This window comes from Chanodichthys erythropterus, chromosome 20 (genome assembly GCF_024489055.1).
Source record: "Chanodichthys erythropterus isolate Z2021 chromosome 20, ASM2448905v1, whole genome shotgun sequence".
NCBI classification, from domain to species: Eukaryota; Metazoa; Chordata; class Actinopteri; order Cypriniformes; family Xenocyprididae; genus Chanodichthys; species Chanodichthys erythropterus.
The window spans coordinates 27,880,709-27,899,085 of record NC_090240.1 but is presented as its reverse complement, the minus strand read 5'-3'; the positions used below and the strand labels follow the sequence as shown (position 1 = coordinate 27,899,085).

The 18,377-nt window shown below is 36.9% G+C and overlaps 1 protein-coding gene and 1 pseudogene across 1 annotated transcript; one reads left to right on the top strand and one right to left on the bottom strand.

The window, feature by feature from the left end:
• The first annotated feature begins 3,086 nt into the window (after positions 1 to 3,086).
• LOC137009293 (acidic mammalian chitinase-like) lies at positions 3,087 to 9,489 on the top strand. Its single transcript, XM_067371368.1, has 11 exons — positions 3,087 to 3,196; positions 3,288 to 3,314; positions 3,455 to 3,659; positions 3,788 to 3,844; positions 3,936 to 4,101; positions 5,769 to 5,893; positions 6,044 to 6,167; positions 6,278 to 6,460; positions 6,561 to 6,677; positions 6,761 to 6,893; positions 7,646 to 9,489. The coding sequence occupies exons 1-11, from the start codon at positions 3,097 to 3,099 to the stop codon at positions 7,774 to 7,776; spliced, it is 1,368 nt and encodes a 455-aa protein (XP_067227469.1). The 5' UTR covers positions 3,087 to 3,096; the 3' UTR covers positions 7,777 to 9,489.
• Positions 9,490 to 10,933: 1,444 nt separating this feature from the next.
• Positions 10,934 to 15,035, bottom strand: LOC137008796 (N-fatty-acyl-amino acid synthase/hydrolase PM20D1.2-like; annotated as a pseudogene).
• Between the last annotated feature and the right edge of the window lie 3,342 nt (positions 15,036 to 18,377).

The window sequence follows — 18,377 nt, the reverse complement described above, 5'->3', positions numbered from 1 at the left end:
ACGGGCTGATGACTTCCTTGTTCTATGAAGTACCTCATTCAGACATACGTAACGAGTTCTGATTGTGCCAGTGGTTCCTGTGTTGTGATTCGACAGCAGCTTAGCGCACCCAGAGCCATAGAGGGCGCACTTTGCCCGGAAAGGTCACGCTTCTTACCATAACGTGTGCTGCACATAGATTTACATGTGGATTATTGTGGTGTTGTGCCGAATGAACGCAAAAGACAATAATTCCCGAGAGACTGAACTCTTTATTCTCCACAAGCAGCAACAGAAAATGTACAACGTTAGCACTCACTCATACGGAAAACAGCCATATACATAAACATAGTCCCCTCTTGTGGCCATTATGTGCACTGCAGTCCAACATTAACTATTGCAGTAAGGATACCACAATTATAATTTTCGGGAACCGAGTTAAACATAAATTGTAACCATTGATCTCTAAGTACAGCATCCCTGGGAAGGCCAAACAAAGGTGATTGGACTGCGGGATGAAAATAACAGCGTTTCGACTACATGGCGACAAACACACTCTACAAACGCAACTCTTGCTCTTCTCCGTGGGAGCGCAACAAGACCACGCCCCCTTTTTTGTGTGTTCCTGTGGGCGGAGGTTAGTCAAAAAACTGTTTTAGTGACGTCATTAAAGAAGGAAGTAGAGGGATGTAGTCCAAACTGGCCGTTCGATGTAGGCGACTTCTGTTAAACAAATATCTCGCTTGGCATTGAACTTTGAGCTTTAAAATTTTACAGATTTTATTTTTACTCTAACAACAACATTACACACTAACTAAAGTTTGAAACAAGGGATCACGAAGAATGGGACCTTTAAAGTAAAAATCGTACATATAGCCCCTTTAACGATCTTCACCTGTGAGTCGCACCGGCCTCAAGTCTCTCACGGAGGAGCTCCGGAAGCATAAAAGGAGGAGCGACAACATTGAAGGACGAGAGAGGTCCAGGCCTGGATATTATTTCATGTTTTGTTATGTTTGTGTGGCTGGCAGACGTCCGTGAGGGTCTGCCGGCATTACTTTCGTTTTGTTCTTTGTTTTTTTTATATTAAAGATTATTGTTGAACGTTCGCCGGTTCCCGCCTCCTTCTTCCCGTACATACAAACAACGTTACATACGGAATATGTTATCAATTTCTGATGCAGAAAAGTTAGTTCATGTATTCACGATGTCTCGACTAGATTACTGTAATGCATTATTAGCTGGTTTTCCTGCTTCCTCAATAAACAAGCTACAGTTAGTACAAAATGCAGCTGCTAGAGTTCTTACCAGGTCAAGGAAATCATATAAAATCATATAACACCTGTCATGTCTTGTTTTGGTGTTGGTTCATGTTCACATTTCATGGTTTATGTTATAGTTATGCTTTTCCATTGGATTGCTTTGTTTGTTTTCCCTGTTTTCCATGTGCTTTTGTCATGTGATTTCCCTTGCCCTCATGTAATCATGTCATCTGCTTCCCCTGCCTCATGTGTCATGTTCTGATTGGTTGTCATTGTCATGTGATTTCAGGTCTGTCCTGTCATTGGTCCTTTGTCTTGATTGTTCACAGGTGTTCCTTGTTTGTCATTAGTCTTTTTGTATAATAGTCCTCATGTTCCGTTGTTATCTTGTCTCGCTTTGTTGAATGTAACATGCTATGGTGATTGTCAGGATGTATCAGGATGTATCAGGATGTATCAGGATGTATCAGGATGTATCAGGATGTATCAGGATGTATCAGGATGTATCATATCATAAATCCGTATCATATCATAAAATCTGTATCATAAAATCATATAACATATAATCATCTCTACACTGGTTACCTATTAGTTTTGGTATCAATTGTAAAAGTATTGTTACTGACCTATAAGGCCCTTAATGGCTATAAGGCTCCTGTACTTAAACGATCTTCTATTGCCCTACAATCCTTCACGCTCTTTAAGATCACAAAACTCTGGACTTCTGGTTGTACCTAGGATATCTATGTCCACTTTTCACATTCACATTTGGCTCCTAAACTATGGAATAGCCTTCCTGATAATGTTCGGGGCTCAGATTCGCTCACCCAGTTTAAATCTAGATTAAAGACGCATCTCTTTAGCCAAGCATTTACATAATGCATCTCATATCAGATCAATTGCACATGACTATCTTTGCTTAAAGTTATGAACAGCAGCTACGCTAATTATTCTCCATTCGCTTTTCTGCATAATACGGAAGAGGATTAGGGCCAAGCAATAATAATAAAAATAAAACCATCTCGAGATTAAAGTTGTTAAATTTCCAGAAAAAAACTCGTTAAATTTCGAGAAAAAAGTTGCAATAAAATGTTGAGAATAAAGTCATTAAATTACGAGAACAAATTTGTTAAATTATGAGAAAAATGTCGTTAAATTTCGAAAAAAAGTCCAGATAAAATGTTGAGAATAAACTCATTAAATTATGAGAATAAAGTCATTAAATTACGAGAAAAAAGTTGTTAAATTATGAGAACAAATTCGTAACGAATTTGTTCTCATAATTTAACGACTTTTTTCTCATAAAAAGTAGTGTGTTGGTCTCAGTTCCACCATGGATTCTGCCAGAGCCTACAGTTGATCTTTCCATCAAGTTAAGGAAAATAAGGGTGATCTTGTAGCCATGGTTAATGAGCATTTGAGAGGAAATTGGACAGACTGTATGGTGTGAAGAATGCACACATTCAACACTTAAATTAAAAGGAAACTTATAAAAAAAAAAAAAGAAAAAATACAATGGATTTTATTTTGTCTGTGCAGGTAGAACTGAAACATGCAGTTTTTTCATAATGCTATCAACTGTTAGTATTTTGACAGTCATTGCGGTATGTTTGACTATATATTCATGTTTGATAGAAAACTAGTGCTAGTGTTTTGACAGACTGATTCAATTGGCTTTGGCCAGAAAATTAACTATTTGTCCAATTGTGTGATGTGGGTGTGTTGCTGCATTAAAAAGTATTTTAAGTATTGGTAAACACTTGTTAGCAATTGTAAAAAACTATAATAGAGTTGTGTACTTTGTCCACTTCTGGTTTTGGTTAATCATTGTTAGAGGATTAAAGGTAAAGGTTATATGTTGGAGGTAAAAGGGAGGAATATAATGATAATTTCTGCATTTCATATAGCAGACAGTTTCCACCACTTCATGATGAACAAATTCATTTTTCTAACTGGTAAGTAATTGTTGCTCTTACAGAATGTTTTTTAAAAGCTTGAGTGTTTTAATGTTTTATATGTCAACATTTAATTTGTATCTCTTTTCAGGCTTTTCTCTGGCATTGTGCCATTTTGGTAAATATTAAATATTATGTTAAATATTATATTCAATTCATGTTTATATAATAATATTATTATTTTAGTGCTGATATTAATTTAATAATAATATTTGTGTAATTAATAATTATAATATTAATTTGATGTATTTATTTCAGGATTGGCCTCCGAACTGGCATGTTACTACACAAACTGGGCTCAGTACAGATCTGCCGGTGGCAAGTATATGCCATCTAATGTGGACCCACATCTGTGCACTCATTTAATTTATGCTTTTTCCAGTATTGATGAGAAAAATGAATTGACAACCACTGAAACGAATGATGAAACTCACTACAAATCTTTCAATGAACTAAAGACAAGGTATGTGCTATCATCTGATGTTTTCTTTGTGAATATAGTTGTTAATAGAACAGAATAGGTTATGTAATGTAGTTTTGAATAGTGATTATTTGTACAGTGAATAATGCTACACATATTTGGCCTTGCAGAAACCCCAACTTGAAAACTCTGTTGGCTGTCGGAGGATGGACCTTTGGCTCAGAACAGTAAGAGTCCTGCTCAAACACTGAATAATGAAGGATGTGTGTTGAACAGAAATGTATATTTCATCTTCATGGAATTTCCCATGACTTTCAGGTTTAGTATCATGGTGTCTACAAAAGAAAACAGGCAGACCTTTATTCAGTCCTCCATCACATTTCTGAGGACCCGCGGCTTTGATGGTCTGGATCTGGACTGGGAGTATCCCGGTGCCCGTGGAAGTCCTCCAGAAGACAAGCAGAGATTCACTCTGCTGTGTAAGGTACTTCAATATTTACAGATTTGCGTTCTCTCACACAATGGTTTTTAACCCTAAAATAGGCAACGTGTACCACGAGTTACATAGTTTTTATTGTCTTGTTTAGGACATAAGAAAGAATTTTTCATCAAATCCTTTTATCTTTTATCATAGTCTGGTCTGTCTTGAGTATGCTGGTCACATGATTTGTTTCAAGTTTTCTGTGATTAATCAGCCAGTCTGACCTAAATCCATCATGGGCACCACTGGTGCAGGATATTCAGATTTTTCGAAAAGTAAATATATTAATCATACTTTTTTTCATAAAAACAACTGCTAATATTAATTGTGAGTCTTAATATGTTGAAAAAGAAAATTAAGTTATATGTTGCTCATGTTGTTATTTTGCAACTGTAAGTTTGTATCTCCCAGATTACGTTGCCTGTATAGGGCATAAAAAAGGATTATCCACAGTATTGACAGTGAATGGTGTTTCAAGGTAAACTGGGCTTCCTGTAATGGTCATTGCATTTTTGTGAATTCTGGGGTGATGAGTGAGAGGTGGGTTGTGGGTGGTGGGAGGGCCAGCAGAAATCTCGTTCCAGGACTGGGGCCCCTAGGGAAGACCCTTATAGGCCCTCCAGGCCCTCTATACAGTCCCCCTTCTTATTCTATGTATTTTGAGTTTAAAAAAATGTGCAATTGTTAATATTCACATATAAAACTGATATTATTACATTTTGTTGACTACATCTTTGCAATTTTAACTAGATATTTCCTTGCAGAGTTTCACACAGCTATTTTATGGTAGAACGATGGTGTCCAACCCTGCTGGAGGCCCACTGTCCTGCTGTCCAGTTTAGCTCAAACATACCTGAAACACAAACAAATCTTACCAAAGTCTTCAGGAAAAGAATTAAATACATAGATTGAGAAGGGGGACTGTGTAGAGGGGGCCCAGAAGCCTGGAGGGCCTATAATGGTGTTCCCTATAGGGGCCCCGGTCCTGGAACACGATTTCTATTGGCCTTCCTACCACCCACAACCCACCTCTCAATCGTCACAGGATTCACAATAATGCAATGACCATTACCCAGTTTACCTTGAAACACTATTCAGTGTCAATACTGTGGATAATCCTTTTTATGCCCTAAACAGGCAACGTAACCTGGAAGTTAACTAAATCAAACTAAAGTCAACTAACAAGTAACAACTAATATCCAAACTACATCAAATATTTCAAAAATTCCTTTGGAAATGTTTAGTTAAATTCAGATGATATATAAAGTGACATTAAATATTTTTTGCTGATCATTCAGTCTTGCCTGTTTAAGGGTTAAAATCAATCTATGCTCTTTACAACAAGTTAACATGGTTGAATGTTGGAGTAAAAATCAATAAGGAAGAATGAACGTACATGCATGTCCAAAATCCACATCTTAAATGCTTCTATTTTGTATTTTTCTATTTAAAAATGGATAACACTTTACAATAAGGTTTGATTTGTTAACATTAGTTTACTACACCAGATAACATCATGCTAAATTATTTTAAATATTTAAAAATCCTAAAGCTCTTTGTTTATTTCCGGGTTTATATTAGATTTTGAATGACAGATTTTCAACTCGAATTATAATTTACACTGAATTAAAAAAAGGTCTTAATCCACTGCAAATATGTGACTATAACAGGAACTCTTGGAAGCTTACACGGCAGAGGGTGCTGCCACAGGACGTCCCAGACTCATGCTCACCGCTGCAGTGGCTGCTGGGAAAGAAATCATTGATGCTGCGTATGAAATTGCAGAAATTGCCAAGTATGCCTCATGAAGAGTTTTGTTCACTTTGAATCATGAAATATGATTAAGCTGCGGACAGAATCTCTTAAAATGCCAATAAAATGATCATTTAGTAATATTTAATGTATAAATGGGCGCCGACTATGAACTCGCTATCTTGTAATGCAGGTATTTGGACTTCATCAATGTCATGACCTATGACTTCCATATCACATTGGAGAATGTGACTAGACACAACAGTCCTCTGTACCGTGGCTCTGGAGACACAGGAGACAATATCTACTTAAATACTGTACAAAGGCCTTATACCCTACTGTAAAACTTCTGAAATATAATATAATATATAACATATAAATGATTTTATAAATGACAGGAAATAACTGATTCATCATGATAATGCAGGATTTTGCAATGAAATACTGGAGAGATCAGGGCACTCCTGTGGAAAAGCTGAGGATGGGGTTTGCAACATATGGAAGAACGTTTCACCTGGCGTCTGGAGCCAGTGGAGTCGGAGCTCCAGCTAGTGGACCTGCCTCAGCTGGACCTTTCACCAGAGAGGCCGGATTCTGGTCCTATTATGAGGTCTTATCTTCAATCCAACACTTAGAACGTACATTATAGCACAATGTTTCATTGTGAAAAATAAAATCAGAAGAGTTATGGATTGATTATCTCCCATCAGATCTGTACTTTCCTTCAAGGAGCCACTGTGCAATGGATTGATGATCAGAAAGTTCCTTATGCAACCAAGGCACAGGACTGGGTGGGATTTGACAACAAGGAAAGCTTTACGACTAAGGTGAATATGTCATACAGGCTGGAAAATACATACAATTTAATGCAATTCTCATGTTCTCAATAACTAGATCTGGTCTGCTACAGGTGAACTACCTGAAGGAGAACAAGTTTGGAGGAGCTTTCATCTGGGCTCTGGATCTCGATGACTTCGCAGGACAGTTCTGTGGGCAGGGAAACAACCCTCTTATTGGGCATCTCCGCTCACTTCTTGATACTGGTACATTTCAAGCCTATTTCTGCCACATAAGAAAAAAAACATGCTTTGGTACATCATAATTACCACATGAAAAGTCAAAATTATGAGATGCTAATTTATAATTATGACATAAATGGGAAAAGGTTGGACATTGATCATTATTTGTATCTCCATAATTTCAACAAAAAAATTCAAGTCAGTTTTTTGTCATTTCAACTCATAATTATGACTTAGTATGTTAATTTTGACTTCTGATCTCATGACATTATAATTTTGATATGAGTATGACATTTTTAAAACGAGTAGACTTTTTGATCTCATAATTATGCCATAATTTCGACTGTCAGACTTCAATTTTGACTTTGTCATAATGACTGTTTTCATAATTTCAACTGTCACAATTTTATCACATTTTCATATCATAATTATGACATAGTCTCATCATTTTGACTTTTATATAAATGTTATGATTCTATTATATAAAGAATAGATAATGTACAGTCTGTTCTGCGTTACCTTGTCAGTTTATTTTGCGATAACTCTGACTGTACATTATCCCTTTATTCCATGGCTACTCCCCAAATAAATAAATATATGGGCATGAAATATTGATTCAAGTTGAAATTTGATGAAGCCAAATATTAGGAAATATCAGACCGCTGGATGCCGTGATTGACCAATCAGAATCAAGTATTCCAGGGAGCCATGTAATAAACCAGATTAATAATTGGAAAACTTTAGATAAAATATCAAATTCCAATTTCCTCCTCCAGAGTTTCCAACTCTCCCTCCAAATACAACACATGTGCCCCATGAGACCACAACTTCCTCAGGAGCAGAGTGTCATGAGTCGGGTTTGATTTTCTCCCTGTTTCTTATTTCCTCTATCATTATTACTACTTAGACTCAGCTGTTTGTCGTTACAATCAGCGCTCGCGCTTATCATTTCCACACCTGTTCCTTCTTTACTCTAATTTTCTTTGCTATTTCTCTCTGCTGTTTTCTCGCCTCTTTGCCAGATTATTATTACGTGCTTTCTTACGTGTGTCCCGGCTCTTCATGCTACAGGATTCCCTTCTCGTGTTCTCTGTGTGTTCATTCCAGTCTGAGTCACATTCTAAGTCCCAGACTTATTCTTGCCCCGCCGTGTACGTCATACCTGTTCTCTGCCCAGTCTCCCAGCAGCCAGAGATTGAGTAGATCACCTGCAGTACAGATTCTCTAAGTCCGGGACAGAGCCTCTGTGTTGTTGCGACCCCTCTGCCAAGACCTGGATCGCTTCTGTTGACTTTTTCTCATGAACTGTGTCCCAGCTGCGAGCACACAAGAAGCTGGTGCTCGGCAGACTGCCTGAGTTATTAGGGCCCAAGCCCCTCAAGCGCAGGGCCCTTTTGTTTTTCTAAGGAGAATTTTTTTTTTCTCCATCATCCAGGGCTTTTTTGGGGCCTTAACATGCTCAAAAACTCTTAAAAATCGGCACACACATTGGAATCTGCGGCCATTAGGAAGCCGCAAAGGATAGGACCCAGGCATGGCTGAGGGGCTCGACAGCGCCCCCTTGAATGGTGTCCAAAAACTTGGTCCGTGTATCAAACACGCTTTCATGTATTTGTGCGAAACCCGGTACACACTTCTGTGTGTGTGTGTGTGTGTGTGTGTGTGTGTGGGTCTCTGTCTGTGTCCTTCTCTGTACTTCTTTTGACTATACTTGTGAGGACCAAATGTCCTCACTTATTTTGTGGAATACTTTCACAACCCAAAACCTACACATTTGACTGGTCCTCACTATTTTAAAAGGATTTTAAATCAGTCAAAATATGTTTTTATTTAAATATAATGATAGTTACATGTTTTTGTGATGGGTAGGTTTAGGATTAGGGGTTGAGTTAGGCGATAGAAAATATCATTGACCTGATTTAAAAATCAATGGAAGTCTATGCAATGTCCTCACTGAGACAGCAGTACAAACCTGTGTGTGTTTACCCCTTTTTTTGATAAACTTATAGAAATATTGAACTGCAAATGATAACTTCACACTCATTTGAAATTGAACCATGACATTATATCACTATTTGGACAGGACTACTTTTCAAATGTCATTTGAGTTACAATTATTATTACCAACACCTGTGATTTCATGTTCTGATTCATACAAGACTTAAATCTTTGTTTTGTGTTTACAGAGGAGAGTGTGTTTTCTCGACATGGGTGTTATAGAAAGTTATGTGCTGTGTTTGCAAACGTCATGTACAATGCATGTCTTTAAATTAATTATTTATTGATATAATTTACTAAAACAAATTTATTAAAAATCACTATTTAAGTAAATTTCACTTGATTTTATAAAAGTGTCTGTTCAAAACTTGGGCATATGGGCATTTGCATTTGATCATATGGGCACCAGCTGCTGCAGTAAATGTGGTGTATTCAAATAACTTTGACATAGTCCGTTTATGTTTACCCCTTTTAAATGCCTATTGTCCACTGTGCACAGTTGCTCTGAAGCCACCGGGTTGGCGGTGCCACTGGGCTTGAGCCCGCCATTGCTGCTTGCAGCTATATTTCCTGTTATTATTAATAAACTGTATCTTAACTGCCTTTTCGCTTCTGGGCCCTCTGCTTTCCACAACACATAGTTCTGTAAAGGTAGACCAGAGGGAATCTATTTATTTGGGTGACCAAAAAAAATTAATCTACTAGTCATAATGATTTCAGAAGAGTATATACAAATATAAAGCTTTATTTGTCAGGTAACAATGTATCATGCCAATTACATAATTAAACAACGAGAGTCCAATTCAGAAATTATAAATACATAACATCAATTGCTCCAAGATGAATCTAAGAGTGAGAGATGCATACCTGACATCAGAGAGACACACAGCAGTGTCAGTGTTTTGCATGCAGAGCTCCAGAGACTCACACAGCACTGAGTGTTGGTTTTCTGGTTGCAGAATCCCAGTTTTACATGTTTTAGACTGTTTGACCACTTTCCTTTAAATACCCAGCTCAGAAAAAAAGATCTAAATTGTAAATAACAGAAGGCCTTTTAAAATTATACGAACATGAAAGAGAAAAAGAAATAGATGCATAAGATACAGTACATCATATCTGGTATATAGACATTCTTAGTGAACTTTCTGCCAGAGAGATAAGAAAAGGAGTGGAGAGAGGGAGGTTTACAATGGGAGAGCAGAGAAGATTGGGCAAATTTCTATGTCCTTTCTTCATGATCTTTTCTTCAGATTAGCAATTTTATTGTTTTGTTGCATGGTGTCTGTTTTTTGTGAGAGCTTCTGTGAATTTCGATCTTACAAGATAAAATATTTTTTTAAGATAATGTTAGAATATTTATCAGGAAAAAAATACAGAATAAGAAAGAACACACATATATGTTTGTATTAACATTTTTTTATTAATAATTTAACATTTCTGTTCATGGAATTAAATTAATTTCATAAAAATAATCAATAAACAACGTTTACAGTAATTTTCAGTCAGAGCATTTCAGTGCAAAAAATAACTAAGAATTCAAAGTAACATTCTAACAACCAAAATCAATAACTGTGTTGAGCTGCAGCTTTGTGATGCAAGTGATATCCAGAAGGAAATGCTTAAGGAGCCAGGAGACAGTATTTATATCATTTTTTACCTCTAATACACCACTATCCAACTTCGTTCAGCTTCCTGTTAGTGAGGTCTGATCGTGCTCTGACAGCGGAAGTGATGTCTCGCGCTCATTGAAGTATATGGGCGAGACATCACTTCCGTCACCAGAACGCGTTTTTGACCTCACTAACAGGAAGCTGAACGAAGTTGGACATAGTGGTGTATTAGAGGTAAAAATTATATAAATAATGTTCGGTTTCTCACACAAACCGATCGTTTCGTCTCTTAGGACATTAATGTGTCGTCACAAGCTGCAGGTGTTAATTTTGATTTGTCTAAGCAAGTTTTATTTACTGTTATAGTTGAAGTTCCCATCCACTGCTATTATTTGACTGACAGACGGCAGCGGTTGCAGTTAAAAATCATAATTTGCGTTCGACTGAAGAAAAAAAGTCATCTACATCTTGGATGCCCTGGGGGTAAGCAGATAAACATCAAATTTTCATTTTTGGGTGAACTATCCCTTTAATCTGAAAATTTTGTCACCATTGTTGAGGATCATATGCAGAATCTTGATGTCATTATGAATCTACATGGTTGTTGTCTGAATAATATCTTCACAATGATAACAACTTAAAAAAAAATAAAAATAATAATAATCAATGTTATTGAATAACATGTGCCCTATGAGCCTACTATGTATAAAAAGCCACTCTCCTGTGTCTTACTTTTGAGGATCACCTGGTTTGAACCACGTTGGTGCAAAGCGATATATGTCTCGGGTGATGTCCTTGTAGTGCCGGCTGTCAGTGTTGCCAACACATACACCTGTGACAGGAAATCATAGAGCAGCTAAAAGTGGCTCTTCACGAGACAATGATGTGCGTAAGTGGCACTTAAGCAGGAATGCATGACTTCACTTACCAGGGGCCACTGTGAGCTGAGGAAACATGACCTGCACTGTTTTCTTTATGACCTGGAACCCAAAAGCCTGCTCATCATAGGAGCTGATGGGCAGCGGGTCGAATCCATTGACCATCTCTACCTTCACACGCTCATCTGATATGGTTGACTTGACCAAATCCATAACCTAAAAGATGACATAAAAGGGGATGTGATGTGATCAAACAATGGGTGATTATAGTCAAGAGTTTGATATAAAGGGATAGTTCACCCCAAAATGAACGTTCTGTCATTTAATCACCCTCACATCATTTCAAATATGAAGATATTTTGAAAAACAATGGGGTATAAACAGCACAGGACTTTTATTGTATGGACACACATCTTATTTTGTGTTCCATTAAAGAAAGTCATACAGTTTTTCAGTCACATTTTTTTTATTTTTGAATGGGTGAACTATCCTTCTAGAGTTAGTTTTTTATTTAGAGTGATTCATGTGAAACTGGTTAAGAAGGTGTGAAGAACAAAATTTAATAGCTGAGCTATAACAACTCTAGCCTGGCTGAATGAGCCATTGAGTGGCTACAGCGTGACCTCTCACCTCCTGCAATGTTTGGGCTGAGTGGATACGGAAATTGACAAAACCTTGAGCATATGGGTATATACAAGCTTAGATGCTTATTTTTAAAGTTAGTGCTCGTTGCATTTAATCATTAATACAGTAAATCATATGTTAAATATATTACATATATCCTGTTCAGCAGCATCTACTGAAGACTTCAATCATGGTGTTTCAGGGAATTCAGAAACTGCCTACTGATATAGAGAATAACTCCCTTTGGAGTGGACTTTGTGCTTTGTAACTTTGCAGACCTTTTTCATTCTCAAACAGCAACATTACACACTAAAGAAACATGATAGGTCCTCTTTAAATTGACTTTGGTAGTCCAAACAATTTTCAGTGCAGGAAAAATCCTGTATAAAATATACTTTGATATGATATTGATTACTGTAGTCAGCATTAAGACAACAATATGAATGAACTACCTGCTGAGTAGCGGAGAGAAGAGCCACAAATTAGACATGATGAATCGGAGCGGCAAACCAAACTACAAAATAAAATAAGAAAAATTGTTTGATGTAAATCAAGTCTGTATGTCATAAAAAATCAGCCTGTAAAATCCTCTGCTTGAACACTTTTACCTTATGTGCCAGGTGTTCAAATGTGCCACGCTCAGGACCATATCCAAACAGTCTGGGCTTCCGATTTTCCTCCAACCTGAGAAAAGATGTTACCAAAAACATAATTTAAATAAAGTCTTTAACTCCGTTAAACAGTGTTTTGAAAATAACTTGATAGCAATAAATAAATCACAAAAATCTTTAATAAAAAGATCGATATTTCAGTATTTCCAAATGTTTTACAATAATAAAGTGTTTTAGGGGTTTCCGCTTGCCTTCTGACAGCTGAAGCCAAGATGCCAATGCTGCTCTCTCTGGGCGGCATGGATGAATGTCCTGGAGCGCTGCTGACACTCAGCTTTACTGTGGCCTGACCCTTCTCACTGATACCTATTCTACAAAACACACACAGGAAAATATTACAGACTTATTCAATAATAAATAACTCTGCTAACTGAGCTGCTCAAAATAACTCACAGGGCAGCAGGTCCATCCAGGCCACTTATGACACCGTCCAGCACTGCCAGGCTAAACATACTGGAGCTTCACCCCTCGAGTCTTCAGGAGCTTCACGATATTGACTGCACCATGTAAGCCATTCACCTGACATATAACCGTATAAATAAGTGCATTAAAATAAGTTTTATAAATGACAACTAATCAGTTCACTTGAGACTGACCTCCTCGTCGTGACCCAAACCAATGTAGAAGCTTCTCCGAGGGGTGTAACCTCGTTCCAGCAGGTATTCCAGCGCCTGAAGGATCCCCTTCAAGAGCACATCATTACAGTTAGCATCAGGTTAGAGTAAACACTTGTTCCAATGTAAAACAATGCAGTGCAGATTCACTGTACCATCACAGACTGTTTGTTGTCGATGGTTCCTCATCCATAAATGAAGCCATTGATCTCTTGAGCAGAGAAAGGAGGAGCGTCCCACCCATCCGCCTCATCGGCCGGCACTACATCAATGTGAGCCAGCAGCATGTACGGCTCCAGATCAGGCTCTCTCCCTGGTACCGTGAACAGATGGCTGTAGATCCCACCACCTCATGTTTGACCAGGCTGGATGAGAAGACCTTTGGGAAGACGAAAGAAAGTTTCACTCAATGCAAAACCTAATATTACTAAAGTGGTTACTTTCCCTAAATAGAGTAAAAAATAATGATTACAAAATAATGAAGAAGTGTCAAGTGAAATGAAGTGCTTAACCTTCAGAAAATGCTTGTTTATATTTTTAAATTGTATTTTTATTTATTCTATATATAAGCTTTGGAATTTTTGTTATCCTGTTACCAAAATGTAGGACGTCTAAGGCCTCTGAGACCAATTTTATAAAATGCTTCACTATTTATAATGGGAAAAACATGCTTTTTGTATGTATTTATAGCTTCAAAACGGTAATGTAACACCAACCAGGGGAAGGTTGCAGTAATTTTGCGTTGACAGCAGTGTTTTGTCTCACCCCTCCTCAGCAGCCCGTCGAACTGTCCTAATGGTGGCAACAAGGAACAAAACTAATCGCAAATATGGCACTAAACAGCAGCACTTTGAGAAACTTAAATAATTTCCAGTGAGTGCTATGGCCTGTCATGTTTCAGGAAGTACGAAAGTCTTTTAATAATCAGGGTTCATGTTTATCTAATACCTCACTGATGACGCAGCACGAGCGCCCTCTGCTGCTGTGGATTAGAATCACGTGAATCAGCCATGGAGATTTTCATTTTGGTGAACTGGCCATAGGTGAACTAACCCTTTCCATAGAAAGGGTTAGTTCTCCTAAAAATGAAATTCTGTCATTAATTACTCACCCTCATGTCGTTCCAAAACCGTAAGAACTTTGTTCGTCTTCAGAACACAAATTAAGATATTTTTTATCCGCCAAAGAAAGTAACAAACTTTCCATATTCAAGGTCCAGAAAAGTAAAGACATTAAAATAGTCAACTAACTACAGTGGTTCAACATAAGAATCAACTTTAGGGCAGAATCATAAATGACAGGTAATACAAGATTACAAGCAATAGGCAGGGCTTGATGTGAGGGAGGATGCAGGGGAAAAAAGAAAAAAAAAAAAGACTAAAACCACCTTCCTTGAAACTATCTAACTAACTGCATGGTATGTGATATAATGTAGAGATTATTTTTGCCCCAGGGTTACACCCCTTATTTTCTGGGGTTTATTTGAACCCTTTACTCAGTACAGTTTATGGTGACTGTACTAGGGCATTGGACAGTATGTGATGTGCTGTATGGCCTATTTTACACCAGGGTGACATCCTTTATTCAGTACAGCTTATTGCAACAGTACTGGGGCACTAGAACCCACTCAGGCCACAGGTTGATCAGACCCACTGGCCTCTCTAACACCTCTTCCCACAGCTACCCAGATAGACTGGGCTCAACCCTGTTCAGCGTCAGTGGGTGTGCAGGTGAAAGCTCCAGGTTGATCGCTGCAAGGTTTCTCAAGCATGTTTCCAACCATAGACCCTCTTATGTAGAAATACAAATCACAACAATGGTGACATCCTTCATGCCGCAATGCATTCTATTAAAGGTGTTCTAAGTGATCCTGGGTGGATGTAACTTCCTATTGACGTTCGAAGTGTTGTCAAACAAAACAGAGGCTAGCTAGACCCTCCCTCCCTCCTCCTCCTCCTCCCCCTCCCCGCCCAAAAACTCCCAGCATGCATCACAGCATGAACAAATTATGCAGCTGAATTGTCCTATTTCTATTTCTTTAATTCTAACTATTTGCTTTTAACTTGTGTTGTGGTTTATTGTTCTGTCTTTTAGTAGCTTTTGTGATGTCCAGAGTTGATCTGATTGTCTGAATGTTTAGTTGTCACCATTGTTGAGATTCATACACTGATTGCTCATATCTGTTTTTGTCACTTTAGTATATCATTTTTTTCTTTTAATTTCAGAAATCTTAGCTGTTTTCTGAAATATAATGTGGACTATGTTGCAATAAAATGGAGTTTATAATTGAAATGTGTTAATGGCAAAACACTTACATTGAACAACATCAGTGATTCAGGTTATTTCATGATGATTATAAAACCATCAACAGCTAAAAATAATCATCAGATCTCTTTTCAGCTTTCTGTTACTGCAAACGTGTTTGATAAACACACTGTCAGAGCAGTTATAGAGAAGTCAAACATATTATAAGAGTTAAGAGCCCAGCTAATGGAAACACCAGTCACCATTATGGTAACTTCAAATGAAACAAACATGAGTGTTAATCTTCCGTTAATGAATGACAGAAATAAAGTCAGTCTGGTTAGTAATATGTGAAGCTGTAATGCTGTTTGTGGAGTTAAGAGATTTAATGTCTTCTTTTATCTTCAGTTGATTTAATCTAAGGGTGTGACTGAAGTCATTTGTAGCTCTAGTGTTTCTCTTGTCTCTTTTTTTCTGTTCTCTTCTTTCCTTCAGTGATTCTGCTTGTTAACAGGCTTGTTAATGCTAAGATTATTTTATAAATAATATATAAAGACTTTGTGGCTCAGATAAGGTCCAGTTCTTCTTTATTTCTTAGCTCTTGGCTGACATGTGGCATTGCTATGGCCTGCTTTTGGCTCAGATCTGGTAAATAAGAGTAGTCCACCCAAGTGCCATCATTCCATGTGGCTCAGATCATCATACCATGCATGGCAGATGTGGTCCTGATTTTGCCCGGCACAAAGTTGCTATCTGGAAAGTGTCATAGGAACTCATTTCTAGAGTTATTTTTATTAAAACTATATGTTGATAATAATCAAACACTTCAGTGCCCTCCAAAGGCACCATTTTTGGTAGCCTATATAAAGGGATGGATTGTGTGTGTGTGTGTGTGAGTGAGAGAGTCTGGTGGTCACTCCAATACTACAATTATAATTTAAAGCTACAGTCTGTAACTTTTGGCGCTCTAGCGGTTAATAAACAGAACTGCATGCGTCAAACAGAGAGATCTCTGGCTACAATGTTCGGTAACACTTTACAATAACAGTACATTAATAACCATGAACTAATGCCTAAATTAATAGTTACTTCCACATGAACTCATGATTAGATAAGATATGAACTAATCATGAACTAATGAAAAATGATCCTTAACTACGACAGGAGTCATAAGGATTCATGCATGAAAACAGCAACCTTAACTACGCATTAATACATGTTTGATAATTAATGCATTAATTAACATTTAGGGGTAAACTAAATAAATCAGCCTCCATAAGAGTAAACAAGAAGTACTCTGAATTTGAATTAAACGTGATTTAATACTGTCATAATTTACACTGTAATATCATAATCTGCCATCTGCAGCTTTGTGACAAATAATTGCAATGGCACATGATTATTTAGCCATTAATTACATAGATCTGTCTAATCAAATGTGGAAAATAGACTAACTACCACTAATAAATTTAATTTGATCTAAACTGTTTTCTGATTTTTACAGTTCATTTATATTTAGTCATAGATATATAGTCATAGTTTATTCCCGGAACTAAAGTATGTAGGGTTTGTTTCTGGCGGGACACTCATTAGTGGCGCACGTTAGGTGTTCTCTTGCCGCGTTTGTTGTGTTGCTGGCATTTTAAACTAATAAATGTTGACTGCTTTGGTAAGCCGAATTAATAACTAAAGACATATTTACATGTATGTTTTATTGGGATTTTCAGGAGGTTATGTGCAGTTATTAACTGTATTTGTATTTTTGTCATTTAAATGTATATGCTTTGATTAGCATTAGCTTGTGGTCGCGTGCTATTTTACATGTAAATGTGCCTTATGTGTGTCTTTACAGGTATGTTTATGGCTTGCTTTCAAGTCCATATATGTTTAATTATATAAATAAAAATAAAATACAAATACTTTTTATTTTAGTTTTTTTGTACAGAAACAGAAACTGTTTAGGATGTAAAGGAATAAGGATGGCACTCTATAGTATTTATTCATATATTAGTTAATGATGTGTGATATGTGCATCATGTCATGACTTTACTTGAGGGGGCACAATCATAATTAACTAATTATTAACTAAGCATATACTAACATCAACTAATGGTTGGTTAATGTATACTTATGTCATGACTTTACTTGAGGGGGCACAATCATAATTAATTCACTGTTAACTACTTACCAAATTCAGCTCATGATTATCATTAACTTACTATCAAACACACATGTACTAACAGTATTCAGCCCAGTTAAGTGATGTTGTGTGACTTTTCAAAAAGTCAGAGAATGGAGGTACAGTATGATCACAGCCTGCGTCTGGATGGAGAGTGATCTTCTGAATCTGATACCAGCAAACGCTCCCTGACCTTAGTTCATGTTTCCTGTTTGGTTATTTTTTTGGGAACCGATTCCTCAGGAACTGATGTAAGTCACAGTAGTTTTGTTTGATAGGAAAGAATATCACAAAACAGATTAAGACCTTTTAAGATAAATAGTGTATTTAGTATTTTATATGTTTGATAAGGAGGATAAGTGAAAATAATGGCAAACTAATCCTGTGCCTTTCAGTGATGTTTATAATGAAGCTGCTGATGTCAGTAGTTTAAATTCTGACAATAATAAATTGTTTAAATTTATTTCAAAGTCCAAATATGTATTATTCCTTCTTATAGAGACTGTTTGATTTAGTTTACCCTAAATGTTAATTAATGCATTAATTATCAAACATGTATTAACGCATAGTTAAGGCTTCTGTTTTCATGCATGAATCCCTATGACTCCTGTCGTAGTTAAGGATCATTCTTCATTAGTTCATATCTCAACTAATCATGAGTTCATGTTGAAGTAACTATTAATTCAGGTA

Excerpts from the sequence above, each read along its gene's own strand:
- LOC137009293 (XM_067371368.1), top strand. The coding sequence starts at position 3,097 with ATGTTGGAGGTAAAAGGGAGGAATATAATGATAATTTCTGCATTTCAT. Across the intron at positions 3,315-3,454 it reads TCTGGCATTGTGCCATTTTG|GATTGGCCTCCGAACTGGCA; the intron begins GTAAATATTAAA and ends TATTTATTTCAG. Across the intron at positions 6,678-6,760 it reads AGGAAAGCTTTACGACTAAG|GTGAACTACCTGAAGGAGAA; the intron begins GTGAATATGTCA and ends GGTCTGCTACAG.